Below are 17,734 nucleotides of genomic sequence, written 5' to 3'. Positions count from 1 at the left end.
GAGATCCCACTTGATAATTAAAGGCCTCGTTAGGGCTGTAAACTGAGTTAATGAAAATGATCCCCTGAGATGCCAATTACCCAATATTTATGTCCTTATCAAAAGTAGCAATCAAGTATTTTTTAATAACTTCTTAAGGAGAAGTGTGTAATTACTGGGGAACCTACTGACCTGCTAAGAAGAAAGAAAAAACTGTCCCAGAGACAGGGAGAGAGGTAAAAATGGGGCCAGGGAGGGGCTGGGACTTGGGGAAGATGAAGGGAAGACACTGAGGGACTGAAGTGGCGTCCTCGGGCTGAGCTGCTCTGTTTGGGGTCTTTCAATTTCCTTACAGGGTCCTCAAGTCTGAGGCTCAGGGGAGGGGAGCTGTGGAGAGAAAGCAAAGGGCCTCGAGTGGACTTTTACAAGAGAGGCTGTAGTCACCACTTCACTCAGGTCCCCAGGACCCCAGCCCCCTCTGGCCTGTGCCACCTACCACCTAGCTCCCCCTTCTCTCCCCAGCCAGCCTTGGTGACTGTTCATTCAGGCTGGTTGTGCTGTGGGCTCACATAAGACGTGGCCTTTTCTGAGTTGTGGCTGGAGAGGCAGAGGTGGTGGGGCCCTGGGAAGCCTTGGGCCCTAAGCCTGGGGGGTCTGGCCTGCGCCGGTGCATGCCTTGTGCCGTGGTTGCTGGTTCCTGTGGCCTATATGTAGTGTGTGTGTGTGAAGAGAGGGAGGCCCGGTCCACCCCAACCTCCCCAGCCTGGCCCGATCCCTAATGGTTCGCTGCTCCCCTGCCTTAGGGAGATGCCAACAAGTCCGAATCAGAGCCCGATTTCTTCTCACCCAGCCTGGATGGTGATGGGGACAGGAAGAAGTGCTTGGCCTGTGAGTACCACCTATCCTGGGGTGCGGCTTTTGGCCCTGGGCCAGCCCTGAGTGGACTCGGGATCTCTCCCTCTGTCCCCCTGCAGTGGTGTCCCTGGGAGAGCATCCGGAGCTGCGGAAGAGCCTGCTGCCGCCTCTCATCATCCACACGGCCGCCACACCCATGTCGCTGCCCAAGAGCACCAGCACGGGCCTGGGCGAGGCGCTGGGCCCCATGTCGCGCCGCACCAGCAGCAGCGGGTCGGCGGAGCCCGGGGCGGCCCACGAGATGAAGTCACCGGTAGGGGGTGCATGTGGGTACCCCGATGGTGGGAGATATTCCAAGGAGGACAGGAGGAAGAGAGGATGGAGGCAGGCGGGTCCAAGGGCATAGCCCCTGCCCCATGGGCTGGACGGGGTCTGGGTGTGCCTGGACAAGCCCCTGGGGAGTCCGAGCCAGTGATGCAAGCCAGGGAAGGAGCCCTAGCCTGGGGGATGAAAGAACAGGGCCTAAGCTGACCCGTTCTGTTCCCTAGCTGAGTGACCTCGGGCAAGACACCACCTCTCTGAGCTGCTTCTGTAAAATGGGGGTGGGGTGTCCCTACCTCCTCAAGACCGAATAATAATAATAGCAGACCCTCATCTAGGTACTGATTATGTGCCAGACACTCTTCTAAACACTACTCCGAAGCATTCTAAATGCATTTAATCCTTACAGCAACCCTGGGAGGTAGGTACCACAACGATTCCCATTTTACAGAGGGGGCTTGAGCCTCAGATTGCAGAAGGGAATGGCAGAGCCAGCATTTTAATCCAGGAGGCTAGTGTTGGTGCCATGCTCTCGTGATTTTATTTATTTTTAATTTTTAAAATTTCGCTTTTAATTGACGAATACTAATCATGTATATTTATGGGGCACAATGTGACATTTTGATATATGCATACATTATAGGATGATTACATCAAGCTAATTAGCATATGCATCACTTCACATACTTATGTTTTTGTGTGTGGTGTGAACATTTAAAAATCTACTCTCTTAGCAATTTTGAAATATACATTACATTATTATTGACTATAACCATCATGCTGTGCAATAAATCTTGAAAATTGATTTCTCCTGTCCAACTGAAACTTTGTATCCTTTGGCTAAGCCTTCCCCATTGGCCCCATCCTTACCCTTCCCAACCCCAGCCCCTGCTAATCACCATTCTACTTTCCACTTCTATGAGTTCAATTTTTTTGAATTTCACATATAAGTGAGATCATATGGTATTTATTTGTCTTTCTGTGCCTTGTGTATTTCACTTAGCACAATGTCCTCCAGTTCATCCATGTTGTCACAAATGACAGTCTTCTTTTTTAAGGCTGAATAGTATTCCACAGTGCATGTATGCCATATTTTCTTTCTTTTCTTTCCTTTCTGCTCTGTCACCCAGGCTGGAGTGCAGTGGTGCGATCTCAGCTCACTGCCTGCAACCTCTGCCTCCCAGGTTCAAGCGATTCTCCTGCCTCAGCCTCCTGATTAGCTGGGATTATAGGCATGTGCCACCATGCCTGGCTAATTTTTTGTATTTTTAGTAGAGATGGGGTTTCACCATGTTGGCCAGGCTGGTCTCAAATACCTGGCCTCAAGTGATCTGCCTGGCTTGGCCTCCCAAAGTGCTGGGATTATAGGCATAAGCCACTGCGCCTGGCCCATATTTTCTTTATCCCGTCTTCCATTGATGGATACTTAGGTTGATTCCATATATTGGCTATGGTGAATAATGCTGAAATGAAGATGGGAGTGCCCATATCTCGTCCACTTACAGATTTCAAATCCTTTGGATAAATACCCAGTGGTGGAATTGCTAGGTCATATGGCAACTCTATATTTAGGTTTTTGAGGAACCTGCAAACTGTTTTCCATAATGGCCGTACTAATTTACATTTCCACCAACAGGACACGAAGGTTCCCTTTCCTCCACATCCTCACCAGCACTTGCTGTCTTTCATCACGTTCATAGTAGCCAATCCAACAGGTGTGAGATAACTCACTGTGGTTTTAATTTGCATTTCCCTGGTGATTAGTGACATTGAGCATTTCTTCATATACCTGTTGGCCATCTGTGTCTCCTTTTTTTTTGAGATGGAGTTTTGCTCTGTCACCCAGGCTGGAGTGCAACAGTTCACTGCAACCTCTGCCTTCCAGGTTCAAGCGATTGTCCTGCCTCAGCCTCCCGAGTAGCTGGGATTGCAGGCATGCGCCACCACGCCCAGCTAATATTTTGTATTTTTAGTAGAGATGGGGTTTCATCACATTGGCCAGGCTGGTCTCGAACTCCTGGCCTCAGGTCATCTGCCCGCCTTGGCCTCCCAATGTGCTGGGATTACTAGTGTGAGCCACGGTGCCCGGCCCTGTATCTCCTTTTGAGGAATGTCTATTCAGGCCCTTTGCCCATTTTTTAGATTGGGTTAATTTTTTGCTGTTGAGTTGTGTTTCTTCACCCCATTATATATACTGCCCATCAGCTGATTATAACACTTCTCTCACCAACTAAATGAGGAATGAGCTCTATTGCCATATCTATTTTACAGATGAGGAAACAGATGCACAGAGAGGCTTAATAACTTGCCCCAGGTCACTCAGTTGTTTGGGGTGAGCCAGGATCTGAACCCAGGCATCAGAGTCCAGAGGTCCTGCTCACACCCCTACACTTGATGTGATGCCAGTGAGGCTCCCAGGAGACCGGGTGCACATGAGAGGACAGGGCTGCTCGGCCCTGCCTGAGACCACTCCTCCCCTGCTCACCCATAGCCCAGTGCCCGCAGCTCCCCGCACAGCCCCTGGAGCGCTGCAAGCAGCTGGACCAGCAGGCGCTCCAGCCGGAACAGCCTCGGCCGTGCCCCCAGCCTGAAGCGGAGAAGCCCAAGTGGGGAGCGGCGGTCCCTGTTGTCAGGAGAAGGCCAGGAGAGCCAGGATGAGGAGGAGAGCTCAGAAGAGGAGCGGGCCAGCCCCGCGGGCAGCGACCGTCGCCACAGGGAGTCCCTGGAGCGGGAGGCCAAGAGTTCCTTTGACCTGCCAGACACACTGCAGGTGCCAGGGCTGCACCGCACTGCCAGTGGCCGAGGCTCTGCTTCTGAGCACCAGGACTGCAATGGCAAGTCGGCTTCGGGGCGTCTGGCCCGGGCCCTGCGGCCCGACGACCCCCCACTGGATGGGGATGACGCGGATGACGAGGGCAACCTGGTGAGGCCCCTGTGGGCACAGTGACCCCTCGCCCCTGACCTTGAAAGAGGGGAGCTGTGCCTGGCCCGGCAGGGTGCGAGGGAGTTACCATTCCAAGCCCAGGGGATATCAAGGGGCACCTGGAAACCGAGCTCCAAACAGTCCCTTTTCTTCCTCTGCCCGCCTTGCCAAACCCCAGATCCTTGTCATGCCTATGCCTGGGGCTGCGGCTCTGCCACCCTTGGTGGATATGAATGATTTTGGGCAGATGTGTATGAATCTTTCATGGCCCTCCCCCTGTGACTCAGAAAGACCCATCGATCATCTCTCCAAACTGGTCCCCCCCCATCCCCCTTTCTCATCTCAACCTCATCACAAGCCTTGACTTCCCACTCCTTCCATACCCATGTGCCCCTCCCCCAACCCCCTCACCACCACCATTCCCCCTGGGGATGGGGTGCAGTGACCTCAGGGTTAGTACGTGAAGAGTAGGCCCGGTGTCTCCTCAGCTCAGGTGTGTCTCTGAACAGACAGATGTGTGGGGCCAGTGTCTGATAACTGATGCTGCTTCCCAGCCCAGCAGGAAGGGCAGGCAGGGGCTGGGCTGGAGGCAGGGGTGGGGAGAGGGGAGAGCGGGGTTGGGGATGCAGGGGAGGAGAGGGAGGAGATGGAGAGGCAGGGAGTCCTCAGGGATGAGGAGGGGGCCTGGCAAGGTTGACAGGGAGATGAAGAGTGTGGCTTTAGGAATAAAGGAAGAGAGGCAGGGCAGAGCCTGGGCCCCAGGTGGGAGAGGGTAGACAAGGAGTGAGGGTCCTGACGCTGCTGAGGAGCCAGGAGCTGGGGAACCTGGAGGCCTGGTCCTGCTCATACTCCAGTGTTTGTTCTGCAGAGCAAAGGGGAACGGGTCCGCGCGTGGATCCGAGCCCGACTCCCTGCCTGCTGCCTTGAGCGAGACTCCTGGTCAGCCTACATCTTCCCTCCTCAGTCCAGGTAAGTGACAGGGCAGGGGTCTGACCTGTGTCCCGACTTCTTCTCACGGGAAATTACCCCTGGCGATGCTATCAGGGAGTTGAGAAGTGGCACCCTGCCTGCGGGGGTGAGCGGGGTGGCCTCAGCTGGGAAGGCTCTGGAGGAGTAGGGGCTGCGGGCGGTGCCTCTCGTTGCCACCTGTCCTGCCTCCTCTTCTCAGCCGTTGCCTCTGTGCCTGGGCAGGTTCCGCCTCCTGTGTCACCGGATCATCACCCACAAGATGTTTGACCACGTGGTCCTCGTCATCATCTTCCTTAACTGCATCACCATCGCCATGGAGCGCCCCAAAATTGACCCCCACAGCGCTGTGAGTCCCCAGTCCCGCTCAGGGCAAGGCCTCTCCTGGGGTTTGCACTCAGGACCAGTGAGGGAGGCGAGGAGGCCACGGTTGCTGACCTGCAGGTCACACAGCAGGAAGCGAGGGAGCCAGGACTCTCCCTTAGGTCTCTCACTAGATGCTGGTCCCCAGGACACCCCCTGTGTCCTCTCCTGCCTCAGTTTCCCTTCTATGATACACCAGCCCAGCTGGGTGCTTCGTTTCACTCCAGGCTATTTCTCATGTGCCAGAGGCTTGTGGGACACACGCGTGAGTCGGGGAGTGCTGGGGTGGTGCAGAGGCTGTGTGCAGATGGGGAGGCATGTTGCCCAGTCTGCCTCGGGGCCTTGGGGGCATGCAGAGCGGTCATGGAAGCTGTTCTTTGCCCCTGGTGGTCCTTCCAGGTCAAAAACAAGTAGATTTTCAGGGGCCTTAGTGGGGACATGGGTCACTTCTGGTTGGTTGCAAACCTGTCTGTCCTTCTCAGAAGGAGAGCCAGAGTCCCTGGACACACCGCCCCAGGGTCGAACCCCTTCAGGGTGGGCCCAGCTGGCCCTGGGAGCTGTGTCTTCCCAGCCTGGCATCATAGCCCTTCGCTGTCGGCAGCAATTCTGGTTCCAGAAGGATGGGTGGGGGGTGGCTGTGTTTCCCCTCACGGCATGCTACACCACTTGCTTAGAGGTGGCCAGGGTTTGCCTGTCATCCCTCCTTGCCATCTCCCACACTATTGTTTACATTTCAGTGCTGCTGGGGCTTCTGTTTTCTATTAGAGTTGGGGTGGAGGGAGCCTGAGGAATGGCGGGAGCAGCCCAGGACTAGGCGGGTGAGAGAGCACCCGCATTGGGGACCTCACACCCGGAGTCACAGGGTAAGGCAGGGGCGCTGGCTGCACTCCAGCCTTGGCTGCCTCCTGCCTGAGGCCCTGCTGTAGAGCTCTCTGTCGCCATGTCACTGTCTCCACGACTCTCTCACCATCTTCCCACTCAGCTTCTCCATCTCCAGCTCTGTCACCGTACCTGCTCCTCTCCTTCCCTCCTCTCTGTGCTCACACTCTGCCCGCCACCTCTCTAGAGATCTGCGCCTGTCTCCCGGTCACCCAGGGAGGGACTCAGTCCACAGATGCCAGGGAACTAGATGGCCTTCCTCCCTGTCCTGCCCCAGCCTGGGTCTGGGAGTGCACAGTCTGTGTCAGGACCCCAGGTTCCACTGCTGCTCCATTTCTGGGGTGCACAGCAGGAAAGCAAGTGAAGAGGGTGGGATGGCAGGCAGGGGTCAGAGAGCAAGTGAGATCCTGCCCCAGTTTTTAAAAGGAACCAGGGAATAGGGCTTAGGACGTGGGACGGGACGCAGATCACAGCACTGCGGTGCAGATCCTCTTCCCCTCCGGCTAAGTGGCTGTGGGGGCGGGGAACTCTGGTCACAGACAGGGGTGAAACTGTCCGCAGAGCTGCAGGGGAGTCCAGGGACCTGGCACTGGCTCTGTGTGTGTATGAGAGGGGCGTGATCTGCATTGTTGTGGAGGGTGGGAGTCGTTTTCTGAGTCAAATGTTAGAAGCAGGTTTTGACTTGTGTATGCAGAGCAGACCTGGCCCAAGGGTGGGGGCTTCCTGGCGGGCAACCCCTGTCTTCCCTGTCTTGCAGGAACGCATCTTCCTGACCCTCTCCAATTACATCTTCACCGCAGTCTTTCTGGCTGAAATGACAGTGAAGGTGATGGGGGCTGGTGTTGGCTTGGGCCCTCTGGTTCCTGGTGGGGGTGGAGACGGCTTGGGCTGAGGGCGGGAGGGTTGGCCGCAACGCAGGGCAGGGCTGGGGCCGGCAGGGAGGGCGGCCGGTGACGCGGCGGCGGTCCCCAGGTGGTGGCACTGGGCTGGTGCTTCGGGGAGCAGGCGTACCTGCGCAGCAGCTGGAACGTGCTGGACGGGCTGTTGGTGCTCATCTCTGTCATCGACATTCTGGTGTCCATGGTCTCTGACAGCGGCACCAAGATCCTGGGCATGCTGAGGGTGCTGCGGCTGCTGCGGACCCTGCGCCCGCTCAGGTGACCCCTTCCCCAGCACCGGAACACCTCCAACAGGTGGCCCCCTCCGAAGAGACACCTCCGACCACACCCCCTGCCACCAAACCAAAGCCCGCACAGGCCAGCCTTCTGTCTGTGACCCCCACAGGCTATCCTGTCCCTGCCCCAGACAGCACTCAGATTACGGCCCCAGTAATTTCCCTCCAGGCACACACCTGCTTTCCTCCTCTTCAACATGACATATTCCTCCGGGCCGCCGCACCATGTGATGTAAGGTGACTGCAGCCCCGTGCAGCGCACAGCACAAGGGGCCACAAGGGGCCAAGGGGCTCACAGTCTTCAGCTGCAGCTCTCCCTTGTGTGGCCCCTAGGAGTGACACTCAGCCCCTCTCCGTGAGGTGACAGCTCCTCTTGCTGGCTTTTCCCATCTTCAGGCCCCTGCCAGGGACCACCCACAGGTGACATTTCTCCTGGCCAGGGATCTGCCTTCTCAGGAATCCCTTTCCAATCAGCCAGTCACCACCCCCAACTCAGATTTTTTTTGGACGGGGATGATATGGACTAATGGCGATGCTTCCCTGACTGTGATAGTCCATCTCCCTCTGCCCCTCCCCCTCTCTGCCTGCTTCCCTACAAGTTTATCTCCTGGTACCCCCAACCCACAATACACTGCGTCCCTAGGGAACGCCTCACTTGAGTTGAATCCTCCCCACTCCCAGCCCAAACAGGTCATACATTTGACATCCTGGGATGGAGGTGGAGATGTGGGGCATGGGGATCTCTGCCACTTGTTTTGAGAGATTACAGTAGGGGTCCTGATGGCAGGGGTCCTGTGAAAAGAGGACTGTGTTCTGCCACCAGAGGCCAGGAAAGCACCAGTGGCCAAGGTTAGGGGTGGGGAGCAGGGTCAAGGGACAAGGGAGTGTCTGGGCTGGGGAAAGCCCTGTCACCTCCTTCCCTCCCCTCCCCAGGGTGATCAGCCGGGCGCAGGGGCTGAAGCTGGTGGTGGAGACGCTGATGTCCTCACTGAAACCCATCGGCAACATTGTAGTCATCTGCTGTGCCTTCTTCATCATTTTCGGCATCTTGGGGGTGCAGGTGTGTGGGGTTTTGGGGGCCAGCTGTGGGTGAAAGCCTGAGGAGGGCCCCTCCCCTTGGCCCCTGGGTCTTATGGCTCAAGCTGCTGCTGCTGCTGCTGCTGCCGCCTTCATTCCAGGAAGGAATAAGCAGGGATGCTCCCGTCCAGGCTCTAAGCCCTTTTACCTCCTGGGCATTTTGAAGAAAACTGGGAGCCTAGAGGAAGGCCCCAAGGAGGACCGGGGCTGCAGAGAGGCTTCAGGCCATGGGAGCTGCAGGCTGCTGTTCCTGCCCTCTGCACGCACTCCCTGAGCACAGAGGCTGGCCCGGGTCTACTCCGGGATCCCGTCCCTTCCTTCCCGGCTCGAGCACAGTGGGCTGCAGGCCAGGTCTGGGGATCCAGGGCCCAGACAGCTGGGCCAGGTTAGCAGCGTGCTGGCAGGCAGGCGGGTGCAGACCCCAGACGAGGCAGGAAGTGGGGGCTGCTGGGGAAACTTGGCCTTGGGCCCAGGGAGGAGACTTGGCTTTGGAAGAGAAAGAGCCAGAGCTGCCTGCAGGATTCAGCAGACGCCTCGGGGGGCCGGGGAGCCCCTCCATCGCAGTCTTCCAGGGCCCTTGGCTCCAGCTGTTTCAGCTGCAGGGTAGACAGCTGGCTATTCAGGCAGCGTGGGAGCCCCTGGGTGGCTACACCCTCCCCTCCCCGCCCCTCCTTCCCTTGGCTTTCTGGGATGTCCACTCTGCCCTGGGTGAGGGGCTGTTCCCTGGCTTCCTAGAAATCGCTAGCCCTAGGGACCAGGCTCGGGTGCATTTACCAAAGCTGTGTGGTGCCTCTCTGTACACCCTCCCCACCCCACCCAGTGCTCTTCCCCTTCCCCACTTCCCAGCCTCCTTGGGTCAGTAGAGTGAACCATTGTTAAACCCAGTCCTTCCGGTGAATTTAGTCTGTTTCGAGCAGTTTGCTCAGGCCCCCGGTCCTGCCTGCCTTTCTTCATCGGTAGTCATAGCCTGGTTTACACTAGAATGAGAGTGAGCTTTCCAATCAGACAGACCTGGATTCAAGCCCCCTTTCTGCTACCTGCTGGCTGTGGGACGTTAGTGAGTGGATTAACTTCTCTGAGCTTCAGTTGTTCTTACCTGTAAAGTGGGGTTGATAATACCCACTCCCCTACCCAGAGTTGCTGTGAGAATTAAATGCCTAGCTCAGCGGTTCTCAAACTTGCGTTTGCGTCAGAATCACTGGAACAGCTTGTTAAAAGATCGCTGCTCCCCCAACTCGGAGTGTATGATTCAGTAGATCTGGGCTGGGCCTGAGAATGTGTGTTTCTAGCATGTTCCCAGATGATGCTGGGGACCCACACTTGGCACAGGCCTGACCTAACCATTGGTGGACGATGAATGACTATTACCCGCCTTCACCCTTTCCCACTGCCCGCCCCGATGACCTTTCCTCCCAGCTCTTGGAAAGGAAGCGGGTGTCGGCAGGGGAGGCTCCTGTCAGTGTTTCCCTGACTTGACTGACCCCAGAGCACAGCACGCCACACTCACCCAAAACGTGCCCAGGCTGGTGTGGGGGTGGGGCTCAGGAGTCCTGGGCTTCCTGTGGTCACAGCTCACTTTTCTCTGTCTCTGGGAATGTGTGTCCAGCTCTTCAAAGGGAAGTTTTTCGTGTGCCAGGGCGAGGATACCAGGAACATCACCAATAAATCGGACTGTGCTGAGGCCAGTTACCGGTGGGTCCGGCACAAGTACAACTTTGACAACCTTGGCCAGGTGAGCCCCAGGCTCAGAGGTGGGACTGTGGTGAAGGAGGCTGGAGGGGACACAGGGCCATGCTTAATGATACCTGCTGACTCCGGTGGGCTCCACGAAGAGATCAGCCTTTCACACCCTCTGCTGTCTAACCACCAGCATGTCGCAAAGCCCAGTCCATCCCTCAGTGCCCCAAAAAGTGGGCCCATGGGGTCTCTAGCCCTCCTTAAAGATGAAGAAACAGAGGCTCAGAGGGGGTAAGGGGATTGCCCAGGGCCAGAGCGCTACATGGTGGAGCGGGAAGCACACGTGGCAGTGGGGACAGGCAGCCCTGGATGTGAATCCTGTGCAAATTCTGACCCCACCATTGTCAGCTCAATGACCTGGAGCAGCTGACTGACCAGGGCCTCAGTTTCATTAACTGGTGAATGGAGTCATAATAGAATCTCCTTGGAGGTCGCAGTAAGGATGCAATGAGATGATGTGTATATTTGTTTAACACGGTGGAAGGGATAGGCATATTGTCAAGATAACTCCTTTCCTCACTCCATATTTGCAGAAACAGAAATGGAGAAAACGAAGTTGCTCACTCAGTTTTGCTTCCCAGACCCACCCTGGTTTTGGTTTCTGGATTTCCAGGGTTTGTGGGTCGCTTGTCCTACCTGGCGGAGGGCAGACGGTGTGACCATCTCTCAGGGCCCCTCCAGCTGCAGCTCAGCTATGGAACCCTGAGATGGGGGCTCTCCTGGAGCCTGGAGTGTGACTCCAGCTTGACCCCTCAAGAACTAGGGTGTTTGGAGCTGATGCAGGAGGCACTTTGGGGGCGGGTGGTAGGTGATTCAGCCACACATCCTAGACTTCAAATATCTCCTTCTCTTCCTCCCCATCAGGCCCTGATGTCCCTGTTCGTTTTGGCCTCCAAGGACGGCTGGGTGGACATCATGTATGATGGGCTGGATGCTGTGGGCGTGGACCAGCAGGTAGGACTGAGGTGGGCAGGACCCATCTGTGGGCTCAGGTCACTCAGCATGGGCTGATTTCAGGACAGAATGAGCAAGGCAGGGTGGCAAAATGCCATGAAAGAAGCATCACATTTTACAGCAGAGGCTGTTGCTGGTGGCCTGTGGGCCAAATCTGGGCATGTTTTATTGGTCTACAACATGTTTAACATTTTTTGAATTAGTGGTGAATATTTTTAAACTGGTGAATTTGGGCTGTGTGCAGTGGCTCACACCTGTAATGCCAGTGCATTGGGAGGCCTAGGCAAGAGAATCGCTTGAGGCCAGGTGTTGGAGACCAGCCTGGGCATCATAGCAAGACCCCCAGCTCTACAGAATCCAAAAACAATTAGCCGGGTGTGGTGGTATCATCTGGAGTCCCAGCTGAGGTGGGAGGGTCTCTTGAGCCCAGGAGTTCCAGGCTGCAATAAGCTATGATCGCACCACTGCACTCCAGCTTAAGCAATAGAACAAGACCCTGTCTCTAAAAAAAGAAAAAAAAATGGTGAGTTTTACTCAGAGATTCAGATTTGTGTCTACTCAGGAAAAGTCTGAAGATCTGGGAATACTGGGCTTGCATTCCCTCAGGGCAGGAGTCAGCCAGAACAAAGAGGCAGTTTTGGATGGAGAATCTACTCTCCCCTTTACCACAGTCCCTGCCCCTCCCTCCTGCTTCACATCAAACCCACACCATTCATTTCCATCGCCTGTCAGGTTGCTGTAGCTATTTGGGTTTGCAGGAACCCAGGCTGTGGGCAGCTCCGAAGACAGCTTGCCCTCGGGCTGATGGCTCCGCCTGTCCTTCCTGCTCCCCGCCAGCCCATCATGAACCACAACCCCTGGATGCTGCTGTACTTCATCTCGTTCCTGCTCATTGTGGCCTTCTTTGTCCTGAACATGTTTGTGGGTGTGGTGGTGGAGAACTTCCACAAGTGTCGGCAGCACCAGGAGGAAGAGGAGGCCCGGCGGCGGGAGGAGAAGCGTCTACGAAGACTGGAGAAAAAGAGAAGGAGTAAGGAGAAGCAGATGGCTGGTCGGTAGTCTTTCCACCTCTCTCTGGGTCGTGCTTGACCTTGGCCTTGCGACTGCAGGGGGCTAGGCGCTGGGGCCGGGGGGCAGGGAGAAGAGACTCCCTCCTCCCTCCTCACCTCCTTCCCCGCAAGAGCATGTCTGCCTTTAGAGCCAGCATGAAGCAGGCCACTTCAGCCCCATGGGTAGGGGGAGCTGCCCCCACCCTGGGGGCTCCCGGGACCTCAGCATCATCCTCCCCAGATGATGCCAAATGGGGGTTGACACCCAGCCTCCCTGAGCTTGACTCTCAGAGGAGCCTCATTGGCTGCTCAACTGCCCCATGCCAGCATCCAGAGGCCCAGGGTGGGCAGCAAGCATCTAACCCTGCGCCCACCTCGTGTCTGCAGCTGCTGAGCAAGGCCTCAGCAGAACTCAGTAATGGACAACAGCATGAAAGAGAACCCAGGCACCCCTCCCTCCCTATCTCTAACAAAACTTTCTACCATCATATATATTTTTTTTTGCCAAAGTAAAAAAAAAAAAAAAAAAAAAAAGCAAAAACGAAAACAAAAAGAGAAAACTCCCCTTGGCTTGGGGAAGTTCTGGAATAACCTGGGGCCCTGCAGCCCCTCACCTCCTCACCTGTGCTCCCCAGCATCTCTTGGCATTGGGTGGGTGAAGCCCCCATCCATCGTCCTCATGCCCTTATGCCACGGGTGGGCCGAGACTAAGTGAGAAGACAGGCCAGGAAGGATGTGAGAGACGCGGCAGGCGCCCAGGCCGCTTTGTTTCTGGGCCATCCCCAGGTGTGTCTGCACCTGTCTGCCTCTCTCCCAGGCTCCAGGGCTCCCATCTGCCTGGTGCAGTGGAATCTCCACGCCTCTCTCTCTCAGTCACAGCCCACGTCTCTCTAAGTGTCTTTGTGTGTGGGTTTCTCTAAGCCTTTGTGTGTCTGTCTGTGTGTCTCTTTCTGTTTGGGGTGAGGGTTTCCTATGCTCTCTTCACCTTTTCACAAACCGTCTTCCTTCCGCCGATAAGATGGGTGCGATGGCCTGAGTTTTCCTTTGGTGTGTTCACATGTGAGTACCACCAAATGAGTGAGGGATTGCCGTGCCCCTGCCTCCCCTCTGCCCTCAGCTTTATCTCCCGAGGCCTGGGAGAGGCACTCTGAGGAGGGCAGAGAGTGTGGGAGTTGCAGACGAGGGTGGGGGTGGGAGGGGGCCTGTGTTCCCTGTGAACAGCGGAAGCTGCCCCAGGACGTGGGGGAGACGCTGGCCTCTGGGCAGCAATGGGAGGTGCCATTCTTCATGTCCCTCACCCTCACTATCAGCACCCCCAAGACCTTCTGCTCAGCTCCGGGTAGGGATCCGGGCTCGGCTTCCCTGTGGATGTCTGCAGCTGAGCAGGTGCACTGTCCCCAGTGGCCACGCTCCCACTCCTGCTCCATCCTCCCCACCCCTTCCTCACAGTCGGGCAGATGGAATTCTTTTGGCAGGCGGCACTTGTGGCCCCTGCTTGCCCAGCTGGCTCCCCTTCTGGGGTCTGTAGCAGTCTCAGGTGCAGCTGAGGCCACAGTGCAGGAGAAGTGGACATCTGTTCCTATGACTGGTTGCCTGCCCCTCCTGGTGCCTCCCTGCCCCTTGACCCTGACCAGCTAGCCACATTGCTTGTCTTCCTCAAGTGCCCTGTGCCCCCAGCTTTGGGCTGGACATTCAGAGCCAGCCAGCCATGCTCAATGCACCCCACCCATTGGCAGAGTGAGGTGGAAGCTGAGGGGAAGCCGCCCCTGAGGGGCCCTGCCCAGCGCACCTGGTCCAGCCAGTGACCAATGTCGTGTTTCGTTCTTTTAGATCTAATGCTGGACGATGTAATTGCTTCCGGCAGCTCAGCCAGCGCTGCGTCAGGTACTGCGTCTGGGGTGTGGGCTTATGCGCGTGGGGACATGCTCTTCACTCCCTCCCCCATGGCTCATTGATTCTATCCTCTTGGGGTGAAGGGGTGAGGGTCCCTGGGGCCCCCAAGAGGGCAGGGGCTGAAGCGCTGGGCTCCGCGGCATCCCGCAGGCCTGCGTCAAACTGGACGGGAGGCGAGGGCCTGAGGCCTCTCTGCCGACGCCCTTTGGAGAGCCTACCTTCCCAGCAAGGGCTTTCTCGGCCCGCCAAGCTCCCCACCTCCCGCTGCCTCTTCCCTCCTGTGCCTCCTCCCTGTAGCTCACCGGTCAATTATTAGAGCTGCAAATCTCTCCCGTCTCCTTTTGTCTAAGGGGAGACTTTGATCCAAGGGAGCAGGATGAGAGGAGCAGAGAGGGGAAGGATTTGTTTTAAAAATGTAACGGTGAATAATTGAACAGACTCATTAATAGTCAAGTGATCACGGTGGCTGCGTCATCGCTACAAACAGCAGGAATTGGGAATCAAAGGCCTGAGTTGGCCACGAGCTTCTCCCAAAAAAAGCCAAAGATTTGGGAGTGACTTGGGTCCTTATATTTAAAAGCCATGTCTCTGGGAAGACTCTCCCGGTCCAGCCCACCCTCCATGGTCCCTCGGTCCCCTGCTCCCCTCTCCCCTACTGGCCCCCAGATGGAGGTGTGGAGGCTCATGGAGTCCATGGCAGAGCTGTGGGGCCTCCTAACACTATGTCTCCAGCTGGTGGTTCCCAAGCTGTTCATCCCCAAGGCCCCCAGTTATCATCTCCTGCAACAGACCCCACATTTTCGAAGGCTGTCTATGAAGTTACGAGCACTTCAATAATGACTTTCTTTCATCATTTTTACTAATCAGAGGCGCATCTAATTGCTAATCACAGCTTCTGAGCTGCAGAAGGTTACGCACTAAATGATGGCAAAGAAAGACCGTTTCATCATTAAATTAGTCTGTGGGGCCTTAACACAGGCAAAGTATAGGGTTTCTTTCAAGCTTTTTGAAGTATTGGAAAGAATGTAAGGGCCGGGCGCGGTGGCTCACACCTGTAATCCTAACACTCTGGGAGGCTGAGGCGGGTGGATCATGAGGTCAGGAGTTTGAGACCAGCCTGGCCAACATGGTGAAACCCCGTCTCTACTAAAAATACAAAAATTAGCCGGGCATGGTGGCTCACGTCTATAATCCCAGCTACTTGGGAGGCTGAGGCAGGAGAATCGCTTCAACCCAGGAGGCTGAGGTTGCAGTGAGCCCAGATCGCGCCACTGCATTCCAGCCTGGGTGACAGAGCGAGACTCCATTTCAAAAAAAAAAAAAAGAGAGAGAGAGAGAGAGAACATAAGGACCCCCATGCTGGGAACCACTGGCTGTACCTTTCTCCACTTTCCCCACTCCCCCGGAAGCCAGAATCTGGCAGATGCTGCCCTGGGGATGTTGGGCGTCATGATCTGTGGGGCGTCAGGGACCCACCCAAGAGAGAACCCCTGAGCCTCCACTCAGTACGTCATCCCTGAGGCCGTCTGCGCTATGGCCTCATGAGGCTAAGCAGTGGCGTTTGGCATTGAGAGACTGTCTCGCTGGGGCTCAGGAGTCTTTAGCTGGTTTGTGTCTGGATTGCCAGGGTCCCCACATCTCTGCATCAGGCTGTCTTGCAAATTCGTGGCTTGTTAGGGGATGAGGGGAAGGAGGGAAGAAGTGGCCTTCAGCTTTTCCCTTATGGGCTCACTTGGCCTATAGACTGAAGTTTGCACACTTTCACACTCACCCCAAAACATCCTAACACAGGGCTGGCCCACAGAGACTTTTCCACCTGGGATGTTATCCCAGAAATCAACACGTGCAGACTCTCACGGCCCCTAAGATGTGACTCGCCCACTCAGTGCTAAACACTCCCGTGATCCTTGCACTGCACTCCCATTCCGGGTACCTTCTGCTGTGCTCCTGGAGTGGATAGACCCCACTGTATCCTGGGGTGGCACACACAGGCGTGTAAACCAGTTACCTTCCCTGGCTGTTGATGAGGACTCAGAGACCCCCAATAAGGGCTCAGATCATCCCATATCCCACTTCCCAGGACCTGGAGTTCTGCGTGGCCTGTGCCAGAGCTTTTTAAGCTTCCATGTGCATAAGAATCGCCTGGAAAACATAAACACAGATTCCTGGGCCTTACCCCAGAGGTTCTCCTACAGCGGTGCAGATGCACTGGTCTACCCACCAGGGGGATGGGGACAGAGTTAAACGCAGTCCAGGGCTGCTGGGAATCAAACACGTGTACCACACCTCATTGCTAGCACTCCTGTCCTGGTGCTGTCCCAGCAGGACGGGGAGAGCCAGACCCTAGGGAAAGGCAGAAGAGCAGACCCTGTGATTAGCAGGGGAATGGGCCTGACCAGACGCCTGGGTCCACCCCGGCTTCCCAGATGGAGGGAGGGACTGGGGCTTCGGGTCATTATGCTGCCCCATGGGACCGCTAAGCCTCCAACACCAGTTCCACTCTCCTTGGCCACCTGCGGCATCGACCTCCACTCACTCACCCTCTTTCCTTCCACCAGGCCGGGACCCAGTGATCAGGCCTGGCCACGGCAGCTGAAGGTGTGGCCTCTGCCGTGGGGGGCCTGTGTCCTTGGGAGTGACCCCTGTCTTCTGCCTACTCATTGCCACTCCCCTTTGCAAACCCTCCACCCTGGCCGTGCCCTGGGCTCCCCGTGACTCTTACTAACTCACTGTGCCTGTTGCCTTGCAGCCCTCCTTCTGCACCCCTCCTTTCTCCCTGCCCCTAAATGGGGGCCTGGGCCGCCCTAGATGTGCCCTTCCCCCCACTGTCTGACTCTGGTATTTTCTCCACCCAAGGCAGCTCATCCTGGTGGAAGGCAGGGAGGTGGTGCCACAGCTACCAATGCCTCAGTGACCACAGGTCCAGGCTCCTCCTGGGCTATGGTTGGAGCTCTCAAAGCAGCAGGCTTGCCCAAGGCTCCTCCTAGGGGGTTTCTATTTCTTTTCCACACCCAGGTGCTTGCCTGCAGAGCCGAGGTCCAGAGAGCAGCAAAGGGGGGTGGCATCGCCAGGCCCTAACTGTGGAGGCCAGGGGCATCCTCTGGGCCAAAGCCTCAAAGCCCTGTGTCTGCACCCACCTGGCAACTGGCGAGGGCCTCGGGCTGGAAGTTCAGGTCCAGCTCAGTCATGCCTAGTAGCTAGCTGAATGACTCACTTTTTGCCTGGCTTCATTCTCTCCCTCTGAAAAACAAAGGGGTTGCCCGAGGAGATGCTGATCAGATTGGCCTGGTACTCTTTGGACCTGCGCTCTAATGGGGGATTTCTGGCAGCCTCAGCAACTGCCGTCTGGGGTAGGGGCCAGGGTGGAGGGGCCTTTGTACAGACCTCAGGGGCCGGGATCTGTCTCTAAGCAGATGCTCTGCCTCAGTCCTCCTGTCCCGCCTTCCTTCTGGACCTCTTGGAGGAGGGTCCCGGCTGAATTGAAGCCCACCCACCCCACAGACTCCTAGGGCAAGGCCAGAAGGTAGAGCTGGTGGGAATAGCCGCTCCGTTTGGCCTGGAACT

General features: G+C 56.5%; 1 protein-coding gene across 16 annotated transcripts in view; it reads left to right on the top strand.

Annotated features, from left to right (window-relative positions):
• CACNA1G (calcium voltage-gated channel subunit alpha1 G) overlaps positions 1–17,734 on the top strand; it is a 67,013-nt gene that overhangs the window by 35,504 nt on the left and 13,775 nt on the right. For 8 of the 16 annotated variants that reach the window (XM_005583711.5, XM_005583702.5, XM_005583707.5 and 5 more), the window contains 12 exons: positions 783–867; positions 954–1,147; positions 3,647–4,078; positions 4,947–5,047; positions 5,270–5,393; positions 7,044–7,112; positions 7,259–7,443; positions 8,394–8,520; positions 10,144–10,269; positions 11,139–11,228; positions 12,066–12,258; positions 14,108–14,161. In XM_005583711.5, coding sequence (XP_005583768.3) covers positions 783–867; positions 954–1,147; positions 3,647–4,078; positions 4,947–5,047; positions 5,270–5,393; positions 7,044–7,112; positions 7,259–7,443; positions 8,394–8,520; positions 10,144–10,269; positions 11,139–11,228; positions 12,066–12,258; positions 14,108–14,161 — 1,780 coding nt within the window. Of the gene's footprint in view, positions 1–782; positions 868–953; positions 1,148–3,646; positions 4,079–4,946; positions 5,048–5,269; positions 5,394–7,043; positions 7,113–7,258; positions 7,444–8,393; positions 8,521–10,143; positions 10,270–11,138; positions 11,229–12,065; positions 12,280–14,107; positions 14,162–17,734 lie in introns of all 16 variants that reach the window. The other 8 variants (XM_045376042.3, XM_045376040.3, XM_045376038.3 and 5 more) reach the window with 2 other exon arrangements.

The sequence above is a fragment of the Macaca fascicularis genome, chromosome 16, assembly GCF_037993035.2.
Source record: "Macaca fascicularis isolate 582-1 chromosome 16, T2T-MFA8v1.1".
In the NCBI taxonomy this organism is placed as follows: Eukaryota; Metazoa; Chordata; class Mammalia; order Primates; family Cercopithecidae; genus Macaca; species Macaca fascicularis.
The sequence above is the reverse complement of the archived record's forward strand: the minus strand, read 5'-3'. Positions and strand labels throughout refer to the sequence as shown.